Raw genomic sequence first — 21,259 nt, forward strand, 5'->3', positions numbered from 1 at the left:
CAGAGAAAGCAGCGCAGGAGAAAACCCGCTCCCACCGCTCCTAAACGTGGGCAAGCGGCGGCACTTCTAAGGGTTAGGAGTAGCTTCCTAAGAAAAAATAATGAAAGACGTTACAAAGTCAAAGATGAACGGATTTCACTAAACTCCTTATGATAACTGTAAATTTTAAAAAACAAAACACCATAACAAACAAAAAGCAACCAAGACACTGAGGAAGATATTTGCAGCTGATACGACTAAGGGGTCATATCCTTCCTCCATAGAATGAACTTTAAAAATCAGTAAGAACCCAGCTCACACAGACATAGAAAGGGGATGAAGAGAATGAATAGCAGCGAACCTGAGAGAGGAAAGCCCTTATCACCAACTTTTTAGTGTCAATTAGGTCCATTTATGTATCTATCAGATTGGTACTGTTTTTATAAAGGGAGCTTGGGTGGCTGGGTGATGATACAGACACGGGCGTCTCTTACTGGAGCAGCAGCAGGAGGTTTGCAGGAAAGCTCTTTATCAGGAGACCTGAGCGCTGGGCCGGCAAGTCTGCTGCCCTTAGTATGTCCTAAGGAACCATGTCGGGTGCAACTAAGACTTCACAGGCAAGTCTGCGGAGGTGTCTGGGTGAGAAGCAATGCCTCAAATAAAAGAAATTCAGGGGCTTCTCTGGTGGCTCAGTGGTAATGAACCTACCTGCCAATGGAGGAGACACAGCTTCAATCCCTGATCCAGGAGGATCCCACCTGCCGGGGAGCAGCCAAACCCGTGCACCTCAGTACCGAGCCTGTGCGCTAGAGTCCGGGAGCCACAACTACCGGCCCGAGCACCCCAGAGCGTGTGTCGCACCAAGATGGGTCACGGCCACAGGAAGCCTGAGCTCTGCAACCAGAGAGTAGCCCCCAGTTGCTGAAACCAGAGGAAAGCCCTCGCAGGAACAAAGCCACAGCACAGCCAAATATATACATATACACATATACAAGAAATTCATCTTCAGGGTCACGTGATAGAAACAGGAGCAACTCGGGACAGGACACTTTTCTCAGTGATCCCCAAAGCCCATCACACTTGGGTGTGGCTGGCTTCCTCTGGAACACATTCGACTTTTCTTATGAAGGTAACAGAGAGCACTGGACAGACGTCACTCAATGAACGACAATGAAACGGCCAAGTGCAGCTGGTGAGCGGCGGTTGATGAAACAGCCCAGCACACACATCGCAGCCCGGGACTGGGCGGTCTGTACTCACAGACACAGCGCCACAAACGTGTCCAGGGGGAACAGTCCAGTGGCACACCTGGCCACACCCCCGCCAGCCGAGGAGGAAGAGTTCACTGCAAAGAGAGCGAGAGAAGGAGCCCAGAACGAAGCCTTTCTGAATCTTAAAATATCTACCAAGAGAAAGGAGAAAAAAAAATAAGATTGCGTTAGTAATAATTTACTTTGCAAAAAAAACATGACACTTTTCCAAGAGCTTTCATATTTATCATTTCAAAATCAAATCTTGACATTACAAAGGGCATCTGGCTTTAATATATCTGATTTACAGGTGGGGAAATTAGAGCTCAAAGATGCTGAAACTCAAGAGATCTAGGTACCATAAGCCCAGATGGAGGTGGACTGTGGGTCCTCTGTATCCTCAGCCTGCCCAGGCTCTGCATCTTTTCCCAGCTCCTGGCACAGGGAAAGACAGTCCATGGAAACCCCATTGCTGCCTCAAATCTTGCTGTGAGCAGGTCCCCACAAGAGAGAAAACTGCAACACGAGATGTAAAAATAGGGTGCTACGAGCTAGGGAAAGGTGCTGTCTGAGTCTGAAGATAAGAGGCACCAGCCGAGGACACAGCTAATCGATCACCGATGGCTCAGGGGTAAAGAATCTACCTGCGGTGCAGGAGACTCGGGGTTGATCCCTGGCTCGGGAAGATCCCCTGGAGAAGGGAATGGCAACCCACTGCAGTCTTCTTGCCTGGAGAATCCCGGGGACAGAGGAGCCTGGTGGGCTGCAGTCCATGGGGTCACAGAGAGTTGGACACCGAGTGACTGTGCATGAGCATGAATTAGTCGCCACGAGAAATAGTTTGTAAAAATGTTACTGGTGACACTGGGGAACAGAGGCCTCAAATGTCAGCGTGCCTCCAAATTACCTGGAGGGCCCAGTAAATAGACTGCTCCTTGCCTCCCCTCACTGCCTAAGAATTTACATTTCTAACATTCCCAGGAGCTCCTGCTGCTAATTGGAATGCATACTTTCAGAATCCCGGTTGGGAAGACCCCCTGGAGGAGGAGGACATGGCAACCCACTCCAGTATTCTTACCTGAAAAATCCCATGGACAGGGGAGCCTGGTGGGCTAATGCCCATGGGTCGCAAAGAGTCGGATATGACTGAGTGACTAAGCACAGCAGTTTGAGAACAGACCAGGGGACTTGCAAAATCTCAGCAAAGGATGGGGGACACAGTGTTGTCTAATAAAAGAACAACACTAAGAACTTCTCTGGTGGTCCAACGGTTAAGCTTCTGCCTTGCCGTGCAGGGCATGCAGGTTCAATCCCTGGTCAGGGAACTAAGATCCCACGTGATGCAGAGTGACTAAGCCCCCATGCCACAAAGAGAGATCTCACATGATGCACCGAACATCCTGCATGCTGCAACTAAGACCCAAGGCAGCCAACCAAATAAAGACATTTTTAAATAAACATAATAAAATAGCAACACTGTTATAAACAAGGAAAAAACCACTGCCATTAAGTGCCCACTCGCTCTGAGACACGACTTGGTCATCGTTTTTAATCTGTCAACATCCCTAGAAGGAGCCGTTGTTCACCTTCTTTTACAAACAAGGAAGATTCTCCATAAATAACTTCATGAGCCTGAGCGCAGTGGTTAAGAACACAGGGTCTGCAGCGTGGGAGTCCACATCCGCCCCTGACCATGACCTTGGGTGAGTTAGCTGAATCTGTGTCTCAGTTTCCCTCTTGGTGAAATGGAGGTAATAGTACCAACTTCACACAGTTGTTGTGAAGATTAAATGTAGCCCCAATTCTAAAGCACTTAGAGAGTGCCCGCCATTGAGTCAGAGCTCGGTAAATGCTGGTCGTCTTTAAGACAATTGCCGCTGAGCGGCGGGGCCAGAACTCACCCCAAGTCTGTGGGAACTTGAAGGATGTGGTCTTTTCATCCCCTCAGACTACCCCAGCTCACCACACTACCAGACTTGCGTTCAGAAGTGTGGGGTTCCCGCCACCTTGCTGTGTGCCTCTGGGCGAGTCCCTTCACCTCTCTAGCTCTCACTCTCACGTGTGTAACGAGGAAGTGTGGGTCAAACAGAATGTACTCTCGTGCGCCTTCCACCTCCCGGATCCACTGTTTCCATGAGAGTGACCAGAGGGGTTCTGGAATGTCCAAACAGGCCACTTACAGGTTAATAACGTGTGAGTCCTTGTGAGTCTTCCCGTCACCTGTTAGAGGTGGAGACAGGAAGCAAGAGCTGCCCGTGGGTGCTCAGCACCGGCCAAGCACGGGGGCTCAGTCAGATGTCCTCAAGGGCCAGGGCAGCGGATTCCTCATTGTCCGAGTCCAGGTGCTCCCAAGCTACATCCTGGTGGTACTTCAATTTCCCCAATAAACCCTGACACTGAAAAGAGTGTACTGACCTGCCGATGCAGCTATTCCCCCTCGGAAGTTCTACTCTAATTTCAGTATTTATCTTTGGCTGTGCTGGGTCTTCGTTGCTGCTCTGGCTTTGCCTCCTGCATCTAAATCATGGAGAAGGTGCAAAAGATGTCACCTCCACGGCGCTGGGGGAACCCCTAGCCACAGGGTCAGCAGTCTGTGGATGAAATCTGACATGTTGGGCAGCAGAGTCCAGACTCTGAAGGACATGGGAGACCTAGGTCCTCACTGCTGAGCAGTCAGACCTACAAGATGATAACCTCTTCGTCCACAAGGTGACCACTGTCCCCCCCAGCCCCAAACACATTCCAGGCCTGGCTACTACTGACGATGATGCTCCTAGATCAGCTCTGCACATCACCACACCACTCCGTAGTTCTCTGCACATCACCACACCACTCCGTAGTTCGGCGGGGAGTTTTTGATCTCTAAAAAGCTCTGTGTGTGTGTCAGTCACTCAGTCATGTCCAACTCTTTGGGACCTCATGGACTATAGCCCACCAGGCTCCTCTCTCCATGGGATTCTCCAGGCCAGAATACTGGAGTGGGTTGCCATTCCCTTCTCCAGAGGATCTTCCTGACCCAGGGATTGAACCCAAGTCTTCTGCATTGCGGGCAGATCCTTTACCGTCTGGGCCACCAGGGAAGACTTAAATAGCTCTGGCCCAACCCCAAAACCCAAAGAGTGTTGGAAGTGTGCGTGTGTGTGCGTGCGTGTGCGTGCTGGGGGAGATCTCAGCAAGACCTGAGCTTGGTCACACTGGAGGTGTCTTCAGCTCAGGCCACCAGACTCCAGCCCGCCCCTTCTATGTGGGGCCTGAGTTATGAGTACACAGGGGCTTCTGCAGGACGCCAGGCCACCGGCTTCAGCCCCACCCCTTTTCCTCTCCCATGCTCTGTTCCTGGCCCACCAACTGCCTTACGGGCAGATTAGCAAGCTAAATGGGGAACCAGGTATCAGGTAGTGTTCTGGATTAAATTGCGTCCACTCCAGAAAGGTTCAAACCCTAATACCTCTCCCTCTCCCCCAGGAACTGTTGAGTTTGGTAACACTGTGAACATGACCTTATTCGGAAACAGAGTCTTTGCAGAGGAAATCAACTTAAGATGAGATCACACTAGGTTGGGCTTCCCAGGTGGTGCTAGTGGTAAAGAACCCACCTGCCAATGCAGGAGACAGACACAGGTTCGATCCCTGGGTCAGAAAGATCCCCTGGAGGAGAGCAACCCACTCCAGGATTCTTACCTGAAGAATCCCATGGGTAGAGGAGCCTGGCAAGCTACAGTCCATGGGGTTCGAAAAGAGTTGGACACGACTGAAGCGACTTAGCATGCATGCATGCATACTAGGTTAGAGTAAGTTCTAAATCCAGTGTCTCTGGTGTGTTTATACAAAGAAGGAAACTCAGACACAGAGAGGTACAGGGAACAATACTACATAATGACGGAGGCAGGGATGTAGGTGACGTCTCATAAGCCTCCCAGTTGGTGGTACTTTGCTACCTATGCCCTTGGAAATGGAACACAGTAAGTGCTGCCGAAATACACAGAAGTGAACAGTTAGGGAACTAGCCTAAATCTAGGTTTGTGATGATCACACCTAGATTTTATCTACACTTTCTGGTGCTCCACATTTTCATTCTCAGAAACTCACATGAAGTCTGTTGGTTAAAATTTTATAACATCTTAAGAGTTCCTTGGACAGCAAGGAGGTCAAACCAGTTAATCCTAAAGGAAATCAACCCTGAATATTCATTAGAAGGACTGATGCTGAAGCTGAAGCTCCAATACTTTGACCACCTGATTCAAAGAACAGACTCATTGCAAAAGACAATGAGGCTGGGAAAGATTGAGGGCAGGAGAAAGGGGCAACAGAAGAAGAGATGGTTGGATGGCATCACTGACTCAATAGACATGAGTTTGGGCAAAGTCCGGGACACGGTGAAGGACAGAGAGCCTGGCGTGCTGCGGTTGCAAAGAGCTGGACATGACAGTGACGAAAAATGAACAGATGGCAGCCACACTATGCAGATTTTTGCCTAAAAACGATACATTCTGATCTGCCCAGGATATTTTTCGCTTTCTCTGTTGCGCTACAGACTCATTTCATCTTGGTTTGTCTGCCAGGGTCTTCCCTTGGGTTGCCTCCCTGCCCTCCTGCTCTAGATGAATAAAGAGCCAGCCACTGCTGAGCTGCTTTCCTCCACATCTGTAGCGGAAATATTGGCAACTCCATCAAAAAGCTTTAAGGAATAGCTGGTAAATCCTTTCCAGATGGGGACCTTTTCCCCTGGGCCCAGGTGCCCCCATTTCTACCTGCTGCCTCTGCGCAGAAGCCGGATAAACAGCCTGGCAGAGAGTTCCACTAACACCTTCACCAAGTCAGCAGTGCTTACCCTAAACAGGGCCCTTCTTTCTCCAGTTCTTCAAAGAGAATCATCAAGACATCTTCGTACTGATAACAATTTCTAACCTTCCATTCTATTCTTATATCATCTCTGGCTAAAAAGCTTAACATTAGGCAGAAAAACTAGACTAATCGATGAATTTCTGAATAATAATGACCATTAACTCATTAGAGAGTATTCACTAGATATGCTAATAACAATCTTGAAAATCTATCTTGGCCTCTAGGATATTTACGGCTTATCCAACAAGAATTGAAATTTAAGTTTGATATATAACAACCAGTTTTCTTTAAAAAAAAAAAAAAGTAAATAATGCTTTAAAATCTCTTTTTGCAGATAACATGACCTTATACATAACAAATCTTAAGGAATACACTAGAAAAACCCTAGAAATAATAAATGAATTCAGCAAGGTTATGGACATGGGACCAAAATACAAAAATCACTTGTATTTCTATACACTAGCAGGGATCAAATCAAAAACAAACCTAAGAAAATGATCCCAGCAGATGCAAACTGTTACCTACAGAATGGATAAGCAACAAGGTCCTACTGAATAGCACAAGCAACCATACAGTGATCATGGATTTCTTTTTAACTCCACCTGAAATATTTGGTTTAGATAGAGAGGTAACATACCTGAAGTTGTTGGGATAATCACAAATTCAGAGGACAGTTTAAAATTATCAAAAGCTGACTGCAATATCAACACTTAAAAGAGGGCCTTTAGGAACTTCCTGGTGGCACAGTGGATAAGAACCCACCTGCCAATGCAGGGGACTCAGGTTCAGGCCCTGGTCTGGGAAGATTCCACATGCCTTGGAGCAGCTAAGCCCGTGTGTGGTAGCTACTCAGCCCGAGCATCACAACTACGGAAGCCCGCGAGTCTAGAGCCTGAGCTCCGCAAGAGAAGCAGCTGCGCTGCGAAAAGGGGTGGCCCCTGCTCGCCACAGCTAGAGAAAGCCCGTGCAAAGTAACGGAGACTCAGAGCAACCGAAAATACAGATGAACTCATTATTTTTAAAAAGAGGGTTTGCGGGACTTCCCCGGGCTCCAGTGGCTAAGACTCCGAGCTCCCAGTGCAGGGGGCTCGGGTCCAATCCCTGGTCAGGGAGCCGGATCCCACGTGCTGCAGCTGGGCGCTCAAATGGTGCAGCATCGATGCTCCTGCGCGCCTCCACTAAGAACCGGCACAGCCGAATAAACAATTTTCTAAAAGAGGCTTTTAATAATGTGTGTGACATTGTAATACGATAAGAGAGATATATTCAGTCTTCATCCCCTGTTCCTGCTACGGAGCTCCTAAAGCCCGTGGAACTTCCTGAGGGGTGGGCAGAAAGAGCATCTGTTGTTATTTATTATCAGCCCCTTTCAACCACACTTGAGTTCAGGCTGCTACAGTGGCTGGCGGGAGAGGAGCCGGCTGTCAGAAACCAACCATGCGCCAGGCTTGGGGTTCCAGCCCCGTCCCCATCCTCCAGGGAGGAAAGAGGGGGGCTGGGGGCTGAGTCGTCGCCAATGGCCAGTGATGGAATCGATCATGCCTACGTGATGGACCCTCCGCACAAACTCTAAACAAAGGGGGTCAGAGAGCTTCCAGGCTGCTGAACTCCCCGAGGGCCTGGGAGGGTGGGCACCCTGAGAGGGTGCATACTGTCTACGCCCCTTCCCCTGTGCCCTGCCCTCTGCGTCTCTCCCATTCGGCTCTTCCTGGGTTTTGTCCGTTATAACAGCGGTCCCCAACCTTTCTGTCACCAGAAACTGGTTTCCTGAAGGACAACTTTTCCTTGGTGTAGGAGGGGGGGGACAGGTTCAGGTGGGGAGTGGTGGGACAAAGCAGGCAAGGCTTCACTCCCTCGCTCTCTGCTCCCCTCCTGCTGTGTGGCCTGGTTCCTAATGGGGAACAGGGTCCTGCACTTTATAATAAGTCAGTAATAATAAGTCATGTGTTCCCCCGAGTTCTGTGAGCCGTTAGAGCAAATGATCGAATGTGGGGAGGGTTTGATTGGGGGAACGAATCAGAGGAACCACCCCAGAGAGGAAGTGTGCATGCTAAGCTGCTTCGGTCGTGTCTAACTCTTTGTGACCCTAAGGACCGTAGCCCACCAGACTTCTCTGTCCATGGGATTCTCCAGGCAAGAGCACTGGAGAGGGTTGCCATGCCCTCCTCCAGGGGATCTTCCCCACCCAGGGATCGAACCTGCGTCTCTCATGTCTTCTGCATTGCAAGTGGGTTTTTTACTACCAGCATCACCTGGGAAGCCCTGGAGAGGATGTGGGGAACAAATCGGAGCCCTGGGATCCCCTGATTTGAAGGCAAGTTGTGCAGAAGTAATGGGGGACCTTGGGACCCACTCCTTACAACTGGCATCTGAAGCGGGTGGCCGCCTTGCAGAACTGAGCCCTTAATCTGTGGGGTCAGCACCACCTTCAGATACTCGGCGTCACACCGCATAGTGTGACGAGGAAGCCCACACATTTGGTGGTGGTGTAGAGAAAGAGTGTTCTCCTTTTAAAGTGTCACATTAGTTCTTATTCAGATAACCAGCTTAAGTACAAAAGACACTAGTGGAAAAAAAATAAATTGTAGGTTTTAAAGCTCTTCCTTTGAAAATTTTGAAAGAGTTCAAGGAAGCCAAGCCGGTTTCCACGTGGACTAAAATGTTTTCATTCTGGTGGCTAAGGGCAGAGAGTCAGGGCCAGATTCAACGCCAGGATCCACCCCTCTCTGCACAGAGGAAGAGACTGGAGCCGAGGCAGATTAAGTGATTTGCCCAGGATCACACACAGCTGGGAGGTGACAACCAGGACCAAATGCCGGCCTCTTAACGCTAATCCATCACAACACATTGGCTTCTCACAGTCCCAGTTCAGAATGGCCTGCCGGCCTTGGCACCTGACCTACTTCTGCAGGTGGGCCACAGCAAAGAGCACACACAATATGGAAACCAGACATCACCCAGTGCCTTTCTGCAGACCTAGCCTGGCAGCTGAGGGTGAGGGAAGAGTAGGCTTAAAATGTTATTATTAATACATAAAGATTCAGCTCCTACCTTCTCTTTAATGTCTTTCTCCTTCTTATCCACTCCCTTCCTATCCTCCACCAGCACTCCCAAGGTCCCTAAACTCCATTAGTCTCAGTTTATTGAATTTATCAGGATGAAAGCTTGGTTCAATCCCAAGAGAATGGCCAGGCAGCTCCAAGAGGCTGGGGGTCTTCAGATCTGACGCGTGTCCCTGGCACTTACCCGTCTGAGACATGGCTGTCACGTCCTCTTCACTGCAGGAGTCGGGCACACACACCCCCACGCTGTAGTCAGCTCCATCTTGCCTCTAAGGGTCAATGCAGCCGATTATTAAAAAAGCAGCCCCCAGTGTGGGATAGTCTGCCCCAGTGCCGCTCTCTCCTGTATTACAGGTCACTGAGTTAATTCATACAATTTCCGACAAACTTGCCAGCTTGCCATTTCTTCGCAGCAGGACATCATGTATCAAGTAAAGATTGTGTTAATACATCAAGCCAATAATTAGAATGCTGGTACCAATAAAGCAAAGATCAAATTATAAATAAAAATTGCTGGGATGCTTCTAAGCGCGCAACTTACAGGATTTTATAGGTCTGACCTTTTGTTCTGATATCAAAGCCATTAATCTGCTTTGAAAATAGGGTATGACTTTTGTACTCCCTGATTAAACCCTCAAACCATCATGGTCAAATCCTCAGCGCGACCAGTAGAGCTGGGTGCTAGGTACTCTGCGTGTCTCCAAAGGTTAACCGTTGTGAGACCATTTTACAGCATTAACATCAGAGAGCTTGGATTTCGTGTCATTATTTTATATTGTTGTCATTAAGCAAACAGTAATGCATTTTCTTTCAGTGTTGTATGCATGCATGAAGTATATCTTTGTATTTAATAAGACGTTGTGCTGTTCCTAGTTTTTTCTCCCCCCAGAAGTCAAAGAATTAACGTGCTTTGAAGACGGTTGGCCCTGTGACCCTACTCGGTGATGCATTCATAAAGGGCTTGGGCATTTGCTGGGACAGCTTCAGATTCCTGTCTTGGAGCTCCGTTTCTGGGAAAGGACTATGGGTAATGGGGAGTCCACTTCCCTTTGGTATTCCAAACACTGCCGGTGAGTAAGGAGTTAACGCTCGGGAACACTAGCTGAGACTCGACCTTGGGTTTCCCACAAAGATTGTCCAGGGGTCTTGTCCCTGCAGTGTGGTGGGAGGAGCATATGAAGCCCTGTTTGGCCTGCGGACAACTATCTCCTATATCACCACACTCAGGACACCCAAGAAAGGTTCTGTCAACTGTTTAAAATTTAAACTTTTTGCAGAACACCTTAATAGCTTTTTTTTTTTTTTTTTTGAATAAAGATAAGCAATCAGTCCATAGGGTCAGAAAGAGTCGGACACGGACTGAGCAAACACACACACACACAACGCACACACACAGGCATGTACCAGGTTTCCATCACGAGCTCGGGTCCGCGCATCCTTGAAGGGCGCACGCGCAGACGGCCGCTCACCTGCGCCACGTGAAGCTTGCAGTAGCGGCCCCGGAAGCGCCCGGCGGGGGCGCGGGTGGAGAGACACTCGCTGTAAGAGCCCAGCCTGTCCACGTTTCCGTCAAGAACGTTGCTGCCCATCTTCCCGACCGAGTCATACACTGCGTTTCAAACAAAAGAAGTGGGCAACGTTAGCGTCCTTGCTTCAAATGAATTCATCAGCACTCAGCTCCCCCTTCCCAACCTCTAAAACTTAAAGGAACCGAGAAAGAAGAGAGTATTTGGGTAACACTCTCGAGCCTGCGTTCTTCGTCAGTAGCCCCTCTCTTCACGGCAGAGAACCACGATGTATGTTGTCGTGCACGATTTGTTGCTAAAAAAAGATGAAGACTCTGCATTCACGCTCTGGGGAGTAAGAAAGATGTAACTAAAATTGGTGGCTTTCCTCTCTCCTCTATACACCCAGGAGAAAATACTCTTAAAATTTTTTTTTATATACAATTTCGTAGGACCTTATTTTGGAGAGAGGTTTTTGTTTGTTTGTTCGTTCCGTTTTTCATCTTGGGAGCGAAAAGGTGCAGTAATCAAGTCCCACAGTTCATGGCTGTCTTAGCCCTGGTCCTATAAAATTCTTACTTGGTTTGTTTGTGCTCGTATATTTCCTTTCCCCCTTCATTTTAAATAATTCATTTTCTTTCCTCTTTCTTCAACTTTCCCTTTCTCTTTTCCCTCCCCCAATTCCTCCAACCCTTATGTTTGATATGCACCATCTCATTTGTAGTGTTCTTGTCTTCCATAAGTCTATTTGTCATTTACGTAAAAGGCTTTCTGCTTCAGATCTCCTGTTTCCACAGTTTGGTACTATTTATGGTGTTACTGCAGTGATTTTGGAGCCCCAAAAAATAAAGTCTGACACTGTTTCCACTGTTTCCCCATCTATTTCCCATGAAGTGATGGGACCAGATGCCAAAATTAAAAGACGCTTACTCCTTGGAAGGAAAGTTAAGACCAAACTAGATAGCGTATTCAAAAGCAGAGACATTACTTTGCCAACAAAGGTCCGTCTAGTCAAGGCTATGGTTTTTCCAGTGGTCATGTATGGATGGGAGAGTTGGACTGTAAAGAAAGCTGAGCACTGAAGAATTGATGCTTTTGAACTGTGGTGTTGGAGAAGACTCTTGAGAGTCCCTTGGACTGCAAGGAGAAGCAACCAGTCCATTCTAAAGGAGATCAGTCCTGGGTGTTCTTTGGAAGGATTGATGCTAAAGCTGAAACTCCAATACTTTGGCCACCTCATGCGAAGAGTTGACTCATTGGAAAAGACTCTGATGCTGGGAGGGATTGGGGGCAGGAGGAGAAGGGGACGACAGAGGATGAGATGGCTGGATGGCATCACTGACTCGATGGACGTGAGTTTAAGTGAACTCTGGGAGTTGGTGATGGACAGGGAGGCCTGGTGTGCTGCAGTCTATGGGGTTACAAAGAGTCGGATACGACTGAGGGACTGAACTGAACTGAACTGGACTGATGGTGTTACTGTGTCCAGAGCTTCTAACTACTGTATAATAATTCATCACCATTTTACACTTTGCTGTTCTCTGAGTGGTGGACACATAGACGGTCTGTAACCCACAAAAACACGGGGACAAATTCCTCAACTTACATGAGGCTTTAGTTCAGATTTACACCCTGTGGGCGCTACCCAGGTGACCCTAGTAATAAAGGACCCACTTGCCAATGCAGGAGACCAGGAGACAGAAGAGATTCGTGTTCCCTCCCTGAGTCAGAAAGATCCCCTGGAGAAGGGAATGGCAACCCACTGTAGTATTCTTGCCTGGAGAATCCCCATGCACAGAGGAGCCTGGTGGGCTACGGTCCGTAGGGTCACAATGAGTCGGACACAAGGTACACAAATACTATGTAAATCCCACCAGATTGTTCCAGAGTGACTGCCCCAGACTATATCCTCAGGAACGCTGATTCTTCTCTGCATGGTCCAGCTTTCCCATTTGTGGTGGTTGATAGATATAAAATGATACCCAATTACTTAGATTTTTGTTTCTCTTATTAAAAATAAGTCAGGATATTTTTGTTCAAAATACCTAAGCCATGTCAGTTTTCTCTTCTGTAAAGTTTATATCCTTTGCCCATTTCTTAATGAATTTTCTTTTTTGATTTGCAAGAGCTCCTGATTATTGTGTATATTGGTCCTTGTCTACCTGAGTCATCAAAAATACCCTCAGTTATCTGGGAGTTGTTTTTTTTTTTTTTTTATCTATAATGTCCTTTATTTGATAGAAATCCATTCTTTTGAGACTATAATTTTTGTTCTATTCTTGATCAGCCTTTGTTCTAGCCAATACTGATGACATAATTTGCAGGACTAATACAAAATGAAAATACAGGGCCTCTTGTTTAAAAATTAATTAAGCATTTCAAGATGGTGACAGAAAATCACATTAAAGAAAGCATGGGGCCCCTTTAAATGCAGGGCCCTGTGTGACTGCAAAGGTCCCATGTCTGTGAAGCCAGTCCTGGCTCTAACACCAGAGCTGTATGGTTTCTATTATTTCGGATTTGAAGTATATTGAGTGTTAAGCCTTTAGCCATCTTTGCAAAGTTGAGCCAGTTAATGTTTGCGAACCGCTAGCCATTCATACAAATTTCAGAAAATTCATGCTCAGAAAAATTCAGGAAATTTTTAGAAATTGCAAAAAATTTCAGAAAAAAAATTATTGAGCTCTTCAAAATATCCAACTAGAATACTGATTGAAATTGCTTCAAACTTACAGGTTATTTGGGGGAAACAGACATCATTTTTGTATCAAGCCATCACTGGATGTCACACAAGTTACTGAAATCATCTTCTGTGTCCTTATTTATTATTTTATATTTTTCCATGATAATCTTAAAACAGATTACAGGGACTTTCCCTGGTGGTCCAGTGGTTAAGACTCCATGCTTTCACTGCAGGGCCACGGGTTCAATCCCTGGTAGAGGAACTGAGATCCCACAGGCCGAGCTGCACGGCCAAAAAAAAAACAGTTTACATAAACATTCCTAGATAGTGTATCGTTTGCTATTTTCCTTGGTGTTTTAATTTCAATAGTTTCCAACTGATTGTTGCTTGTGTGGAAAATTGCTATCAATTTTTGTAATTTGTTCTGGAACCTGGAGATTTTGTTGAACTTTCTCAATAGTTCTATGGCCTTATTTCTTTCTCTCTAATCATTGGACCACTTTCTCCGCCCCCCCCTCTTTTTTAGTTTTGGAATCAAAGTTATAGTCAAATTTATAAAGTGAGTTGGGCAGCTTTCACACTTTTCATTTTCTGGAACAACGGTAACTTCCCAGGTGGCGCTAGTGGTAAAGAACCCGCCTGCCAATGCAGGAGACGTAAAAGACGTGGGTTCAGTCCCTGGGTCGGGAAGATCCCCTGGAGGAGGGCACGGCACCCCACTCCAGTATTCTTGCCTGGAGAATCCCAGGAACAGAGAAGGCTGGCTGTCTACAGCCCATAGGGTCACAAAGAGTCAGACACTGCAGAATCCACTTAACGCACAACACACATAATTATAACTGGTTGCTAAGGGTTATGACGCTGGTGATGGTGGAGGGAGGGGGTTGCGTATGTCTACAAAGTGGTTACAAGAGGTAGGTTTGTGGTGATGAATCCCTGAGTCTTGATTGTGGTATGAGTTACACAGATCTACACGTGTGCTTAAATGATACAGAACTATACACACGCATTGCACCAATGTCAGTTTCTGAGGCACAGGGAGCTCAGGTCACTCGCCCAGGGCCACATCGTTGTTAAGTGACAGGACAGTGAGAAATCTGAAGCACAGAGGTGATAAGTACTATACACTACAATACAAATCTACTTCTGTTTCATTGCTAGCAAGAATCAGAGCTGAGTATTCAAACTAGCAAATAAGAATCAGAGCTGTGTGTTCAAATTCATTTTAATCTTAACCTCTAACTTTTTGCCCTCTAAAATACACAAAAAGACCCTGTTTTGGTTGTCAGTTCTTATCTGTAGCTAAAGATACTGATCTTCCTTAGAATGAGTGGGGAGAAAACCCAAATACAGCTGCCAAATCACACAGCAGTTCTGCCTCTGTTTCGACTAATAACTGGGCTCCTGAGATTTAATGCAGAATCAGGTTGAAGCAATTGCATTTAGCTTACGTGAGTGCTCTTTAAGAAAGTAGTTTGTTATTTTGAAGACTTCCCGGCCATAACTGGGAAGATGGTCCCTGCTGAGCTGCCGAAGGTAACCTGACCTTCGCTGTGAACCCTGTCCTCTTCTGTTCTGCTGCGCTGGCCGCTTGGGCTTAACAGTGGGTGTCTGATATCACTGGCCTCTATTTTATGGTTCTGGGTTATTGCCAGAATGAGTATAACTGACTCTTCCCTTTTCCCTCCCGTGGGAGTGACTCTCCTCAGCTCTGACCACGCTCAAAACCTTAGAGCTGGTATCCACGGTCACTTACAGCCAGTGATCATCTTTTAAGCTAAACAGCCTGAATCACAAGATTGACCAAGTCCCTCCCCTCCTTACAACACCTCCAAGGCACCATGAACAAAAGTTAAAAGGTAACTGTCAAGGGAGAGGATGTATCTACTGTATTAATAACTTGGATAAAGAATTGTATTCAGAAAAAAAAAATTGTATTCCAGACCTCCATGGTGGTCCAGTGGGCGAAAAAACCGCCTGTCAATGCAGGGGACACAGGTTCAACCCCTGGTTCGAGAAGTCTGCACATGGCATGGAGCAGCTAGGCCTGTGTGCCAGTACCGAGCCCATACGCCTTAAAGCCGTGCTCCCCACAACAGAAGCCCTCGCACCGCAGCTAGAGAAAGCCAGCTCGTGGCAGCAGAGGCCGCCCGGCTCAGCCAACAACAAATAAATCAATACAATTATAGTTTTAGAAAAGAATTGTATTCAGATCACAAAAAGAACCTTAGAAGTCAGAAATGTTTTAAAAGTCAAAGTAACTGAAAACCTGCTAAGGATATGAACGGGCAACTCTCAGAGAAGGAAATCGAAGTACAATGATTATGAGAATCACATATTATTTAACAAATAGAATGTATAAACAATAAAATATGAACAGAAATTTTAAAATCAGTATTTTAAAAATTTCTTCACAGGTATTCCATAATCTCGAGCAGGAGTTGGTAAACTGGGCCTGCCTGTTTTTATACGTGATTTTCTTGCAATACAGCCATCTCATCTGTTTTCTTATTACCAACGCTGCTTCGTTAATGCAGACAAAACTGAATAGTTGCAACGGAGACTGTAAGGCCCACAGAGCCGAAAATATTTACCGTCTGTTTCTTTAGAGAAAAACCTGGCAGATCTCTTATCTAGAGCCAGGATTCTCAATCCTGGGCAGACATTAGAATCACCTGGAGCAACTTTTTAAAATATGCTAAGGCCCAGGCTTCCTCCTCACAGAGTGACTTAATTGGCCAGGGGAGAGGCGAGGGCATTAATTGTTTTTTCAAAAGTTTCCAGGATATAATTTTTTTTGCATCTTATTTGACATTGTTCCATTTAGTTAATAGCTTCCCCCCCTTTTTTTCTGTTTTTTTTTTTAATTATCAAAGATTGTAATTGTACAGTATTGAGAAGTGTAGGACAAAATACAATTAGTGGAGGGCAATTGTATCTGCAAATTATGTTGTATTAACCTGGTCATTGTTGGGAAATAAAAGTCATAACAGACCTTAAAAAAAAACAAAAACCTCCCAGGAGATGCTCTGTGCAGTCAGGCTTGATTGCAATGCTCTTTCAGATCATTTCCAGACTTGAGCTCAGTTTAAAAGGCCTTTCGTGACCAGACCTGCTTCTCCAGGCTCATCGTCCCACACCCACGCCCGTTTCCTCTGCTCCATTATACAGGAGGCACCAGGCCCGCACTTGCCTGTCTTTCTGCCTGGAATGTCCCTCCTTCCTGTCTGCCCCTCGAACGCTGAATCACCCTGGGAGTCTGGGGCGGGGGATGTCCGCTCCAGGAAGCCGCCCAGACTCCTGCCTAGTCCATCACGCTAGAAGGCCTGTCACCGCTGGCCGTCTCCCCTGTGACGGAGGGGCTGTGCCTTCATCCAAGCACGTTTCAGACCAAAAGGTCAATAAACATTCACTGAATTAATTGCCTTAAATTTTGAAAAACGTAAGTTCGAATGCCCCAAATCCAGCTCCACAAATGTAAGTTATTCTCTGTGTCAAGAACAAAACTGGATGTACTTATTAGAAACGCATGTGCGTGCTCAGTCATGTCGAACTCTTTGTAACCCCATGGACTGTAGCCCACCAGGCTCCTCTGTCCATGGGGTTTTCCAAGCAAGAACACTGGAGTGGGTTGCCATTTCCTTCTCTAGGGATCTTCCCGACCCAGCGATCAAATCTCTGTCTCCTGTGTCTCCTGCATTGCAGGCGGATTCCTTACCGCTTGAGCCATCTGGGAAGACCCTTATTAGAAATAGACTGCATAATTTCCAAATTCCCTTCTTCATCACTAAGTATCCCAAACCTGGTAGCCTAAAGTTTAAGGATCTGGAGCTGTAAGAGCCTGTCTTGACCCTTGGATGAGTCCCTGAAGGACAAACAGAGAGAGATACCTAATTCTTCATTTGAGAAGATTAAACTCTAGTTTTCTTTCCAATTGGTGTTTTGTTTCGTAAATGGATTGGATTTATGGTTTTCTAGCTGAGGTTATTTTGCATGCTGTGGACATTTCCAATTGGATTTACTTCCTTTCTGATTATGAATTCGAATGGACAGGTTGTCCTTTTCCTGCCTTACCCTTGATTAGTTTCTGTCAAGATCCTGAGATGCCAGCCAGGGGCCCCCATCCCGATCTAAATACACTGTGATTTTCACAGGAGGGAGGGATACAATAAACTAAAGATTAATTCCACCTGCTACTTCAAATCACACACCGGTTGTTCCAAGTTTTCATTTCCAAAAGATTAAAAACAATTCTGCTGAGCTAACTGGCAGACACGTTTTCTCTCTTGGTGATGATATGTGGATATTAAAATGCAGAATTGATCAATTTGTGGCTTTAAATGGAGGAAAGAAAGACCTTGGTCAGTGATCTTAAATTTTAAAATATGAATGCACCTATCTATATCAGGAAGGTGAAGGCAGCAGAAGCTTCTAGAATGCTCAGCCACAAACAAATCCTGAAAGCATAAGTCATCTTCAGCATCTACTGCTGCTGCTACTGCTAAGTCGTTTCAGTCATGTCTGACTCCGTGCGACCCCATAGACGGCAGCCCACCAGGCTCCCCCATCCCTGGGATTCTCCAGGCAAGAACACTGGAGTGGGTTGCCATTTCCTTCTCCAATGCATGAAAGTGAAAAGTGAAAGTGAAGTCGCTCAGTCGTGTCTGACTCTGTGTGACCCCATGGACTGCAGCCTACCAGGCTCCTCCGTCCATGGGATTTTCCAGGCAAGAGTACTGGAGTGGGGTGCCATTGCCTTCTCCGTCAGCATCTACAGAAAATATTTATTAAGCACCTACCAGATGGCTGTGTTACACCAGAGATTTTTTAAAACTAGAATTGAATAGTCCTTGCTCCGCGGCTGATGCACATAAATGCTAAGCATCAGTTGTCAGGGATCTCCTTTCGGATAAAAGATAAGAATGTGCTATTGATCTGATATCCAAGTTCCTGAATCAGGCTCTTTGCAAACGTCTCCTGGCAGTCCACCTTGCATCTGGCCAACTATTAAACTTGGACTTCAACAACGAGAATAGTATGTATATTAGTTTCCTGTGACTGCTGTTACAAATTATCACAAACTTGGTGGCTTAAAACCACAGAAATTTGGACTTCCCTGGTGGTCTAGTGGTTAAGAATCTGCCTGGTGCAATGCAGGAGACCTGGGTTTGATCCTTGGTTTGGGAAGATCCCCTGGAGAAGGGAATGGCTACCCACTCCAGGATTCTTGCCAGGAGAATGCCATGGGCAGAGGAGCCTGGTGGGCTATAGTCTGTGCCGTCGCGAAGAGTCAGACACGACTAAGCCACCAACACTTTTCACAATGTTAGTAGAGGGTGCTGGTTTGATCCCTGGTTGGGGAATTAAGCTCCCACATTCTCAGGAGCAACTAAGCCCACACATGACAACTGCTGAGCCCCAGGGCCACAACTAGAGAGTCCTGCCCTGTAATGAAACATCTTGCATGATGCAACAAAGATCTTGTGTCCCCAACTAAGACCCAATACAGCCAAACAAATGATAAATAAGCGAATATTTTTTAAAAGACACAGAAATTTATTCTCCCACAGTTTTGGAGGCCAGAGGTCCAAAATCAGTATCACTGAGCCAAAATCAATGTGTCAGTACGGCTGTGCTCCTTCTGGACACCTCAGGGGAGAATCCATCATCCTTTGCCTCTTCCAGCCTCTTGTGGCTGCCAGCGTCCCTTGGCTTGCGGTCATGTCACTCTGATCTGTCTCCGTGGTTGCATCTTCTCCTCTGTGTCAAACCTCCCTCCTCCTCTTCCCTCCCTCTTCTAAGGATCCTTGTGATTGCATTTAGGGTCCACCTGGGTAAGCCAGGGTAACCTTCTCATCTCAGAATCTTTAATATAAACATATCTGCAGATCCCTTGGACAGAAAGGAGATCCAACCAGTCCATCCTAAAGGAAATCAACCCTGAATATTCATTGGAAGGACTGATGCTGAAGTTGAAGCTCCAATACTTTGACCACCTGATGCAAAGAACTGACTCATTGGGAAAAGACCCTGATGCTGGGAAAGATCAAAGGCAGGAGGAGAAGGGGACGACAGAGGATGGGATGGTGTGATGGCATCACCGACTTGATGGACATGAGTTTGAGCAAGCTCCAGGAGATGGTGAAGGACAGGGAAGCCTGGTGTGCTGCAGTCCATGGGGCCACAAAGAGTCAGACACGACTGAGCCACTGAGCAACAACTTGTTTCCATATAAGGTAATATTCACAGGTCCCAGGGGTTAGAATGAGAGGTCTTTGGGGATCTAGGTTTCAGCCTACAACAACATGGATATTTGAAATCCAGTTAACCCAGAAATTTCAGTGAAGCCCACGCTGTCGCCCTTTCTGTATTATGAGCTTTTCTTGGTTTCAGCATCTTTTCTGACCCTGGCTTCAGCACCAGTGGACGGGGTGGCCTTGAATAAAATGCCCTCCAGACTGACAGCCAGATGGGAAAAGAGGCAATGTTCTGAGAATTCAAATCAAGTAGATGGTCAGTCTCCCACTGAGGCTGGGGCCTGGACTGGCTAGCCAAGTGAGTGTCACCTGTGGCCCGCCCCCTATACCAAGCCTCGGTTTTCAGAAGAGAGGATGAGACAGGAAATAATCACTCCAAGGGATAAATGATGAAGCCAAAGGGAGTGGGTGATCAGTCAGAATAGCAAGTTCAGCAACACAACCGTTAGAGTGGGCTGAGGGCCGAGGGCGGGGGAGAAGGGACTTGAAGGGTTAAGAGAGTTTTATAGCAAAAGTAGCTGCTTGGGGAAGATTTCAAGGATATGAGGAGGTTGGAGAAAACAGGAAATGAAAAACCCTGCCGGCTGCCCAGGAACCAGAAACCTCCCTCCATCCGTCTCCTTGTTACCTGAGGAGCAAAGTGCGGGAAAATGCAGACTTTATGTGAAACCACCGGGGCCTCAATATGCTGAGCAGTTTTAATTCCGTATAAATCGACTCCCCATGAAAGGCCTCCCCTGCAGAGAGGGCCGCAAATGGGTCTGCTTGGACTCGATGGAGTGGCCGTGGGTGGGCCTGGGACATTGCAAGGAAAATGAGTTCCAAGACCTACCTGAGACCGCTTGCTTTGCTTTTTTATTTTCATCTCAGATAATAAACACATGGTTTTTTATTCTGGAGGGTGGTTGGTTTTGAGAGGCCATAACTCTCTGTATTTGTTTCCTGCAGCTGTGTTAACAAACACCACTAACTGGGTGGCCTGACACAACAGAAGTTTTTTGTCCCATGGTTCTGGAGAATAGAAATCCGAAATCAAGGGGTCAGGAGGGTTGGTTCCGTCTAGAGGCTCCGGAGGAGAATCTGCCGGCAGTCCTTGGAGATCCTTGGCTTTTAAACACACCCATTCCTTCTCTGCCCTGGTCGCTAGGCAGCATTTCTCCTGGGTGTCTGTCTGTATGTTTCCCTTTATTTTATTTTGTGGCCACACCACACGGCGCGTGGGATCTTAGTTCCCCAACCGGGGTCAAACCCGTGCTCCCTGCAACGGAAGCATGGAACCCTAAGCCCTGGACCACCAGGGAATTCCCGTATTTCCCTCTTATAAGGACACGAGTCATTGGATTTGGACCATCCCTAATGTGAAGAGCCGACTCATTGGGAAAGATCCTGATGCTGGGAAAGATTGAGGGCAGGAGGAGAAGGGGGTGACAGAGGGTGAGATGGTTGGGTGGCATCGCCGACTCCATGGACATGAGTTTGAGAAAACTCTGGGAGACGGTGAAGGACAGGGAGGCCTGGCGTGCTGCAGTCCACGGGGTTGCAAAGAGTTGGACACGACTGAGCGACTGAATAACAGTCTGGCACTGACCTAGAGCCAGACATCCTGGAATGTGAAGTCAAGTGGGCCTTAGAAAGCATCACTATGAACAAAGCTAGTGGAGGTGATAGAATTCCAGTTG

General features: G+C 46.9%; 1 protein-coding gene across 1 annotated transcript in view; it reads right to left on the minus strand.

Moving 5' to 3' along the window:
* Window positions 1-21,259, minus strand: part of LOC102393242 (O-acyltransferase like protein) — a 68,019-nt gene that overhangs the window by 39,480 nt on the left and 7,280 nt on the right. Inside the window, exons 2-4 of the mRNA XM_045164036.1 lie at window positions 10,605-10,744; window positions 9,320-9,404; window positions 1,240-1,381 (exon numbers count right to left, since the gene is read on the minus strand). Coding sequence (XP_045019971.1) covers window positions 1,240-1,381; window positions 9,320-9,404; window positions 10,605-10,744 — 367 coding nt within the window. The remainder of the gene's footprint in view (window positions 1-1,239; window positions 1,382-9,319; window positions 9,405-10,604; window positions 10,745-21,259) is intronic.

Source organism: Bubalus bubalis, chromosome 22, assembly GCF_019923935.1.
Source record: "Bubalus bubalis isolate 160015118507 breed Murrah chromosome 22, NDDB_SH_1, whole genome shotgun sequence".
NCBI classification, from domain to species: domain Eukaryota; kingdom Metazoa; phylum Chordata; class Mammalia; order Artiodactyla; family Bovidae; genus Bubalus; species Bubalus bubalis.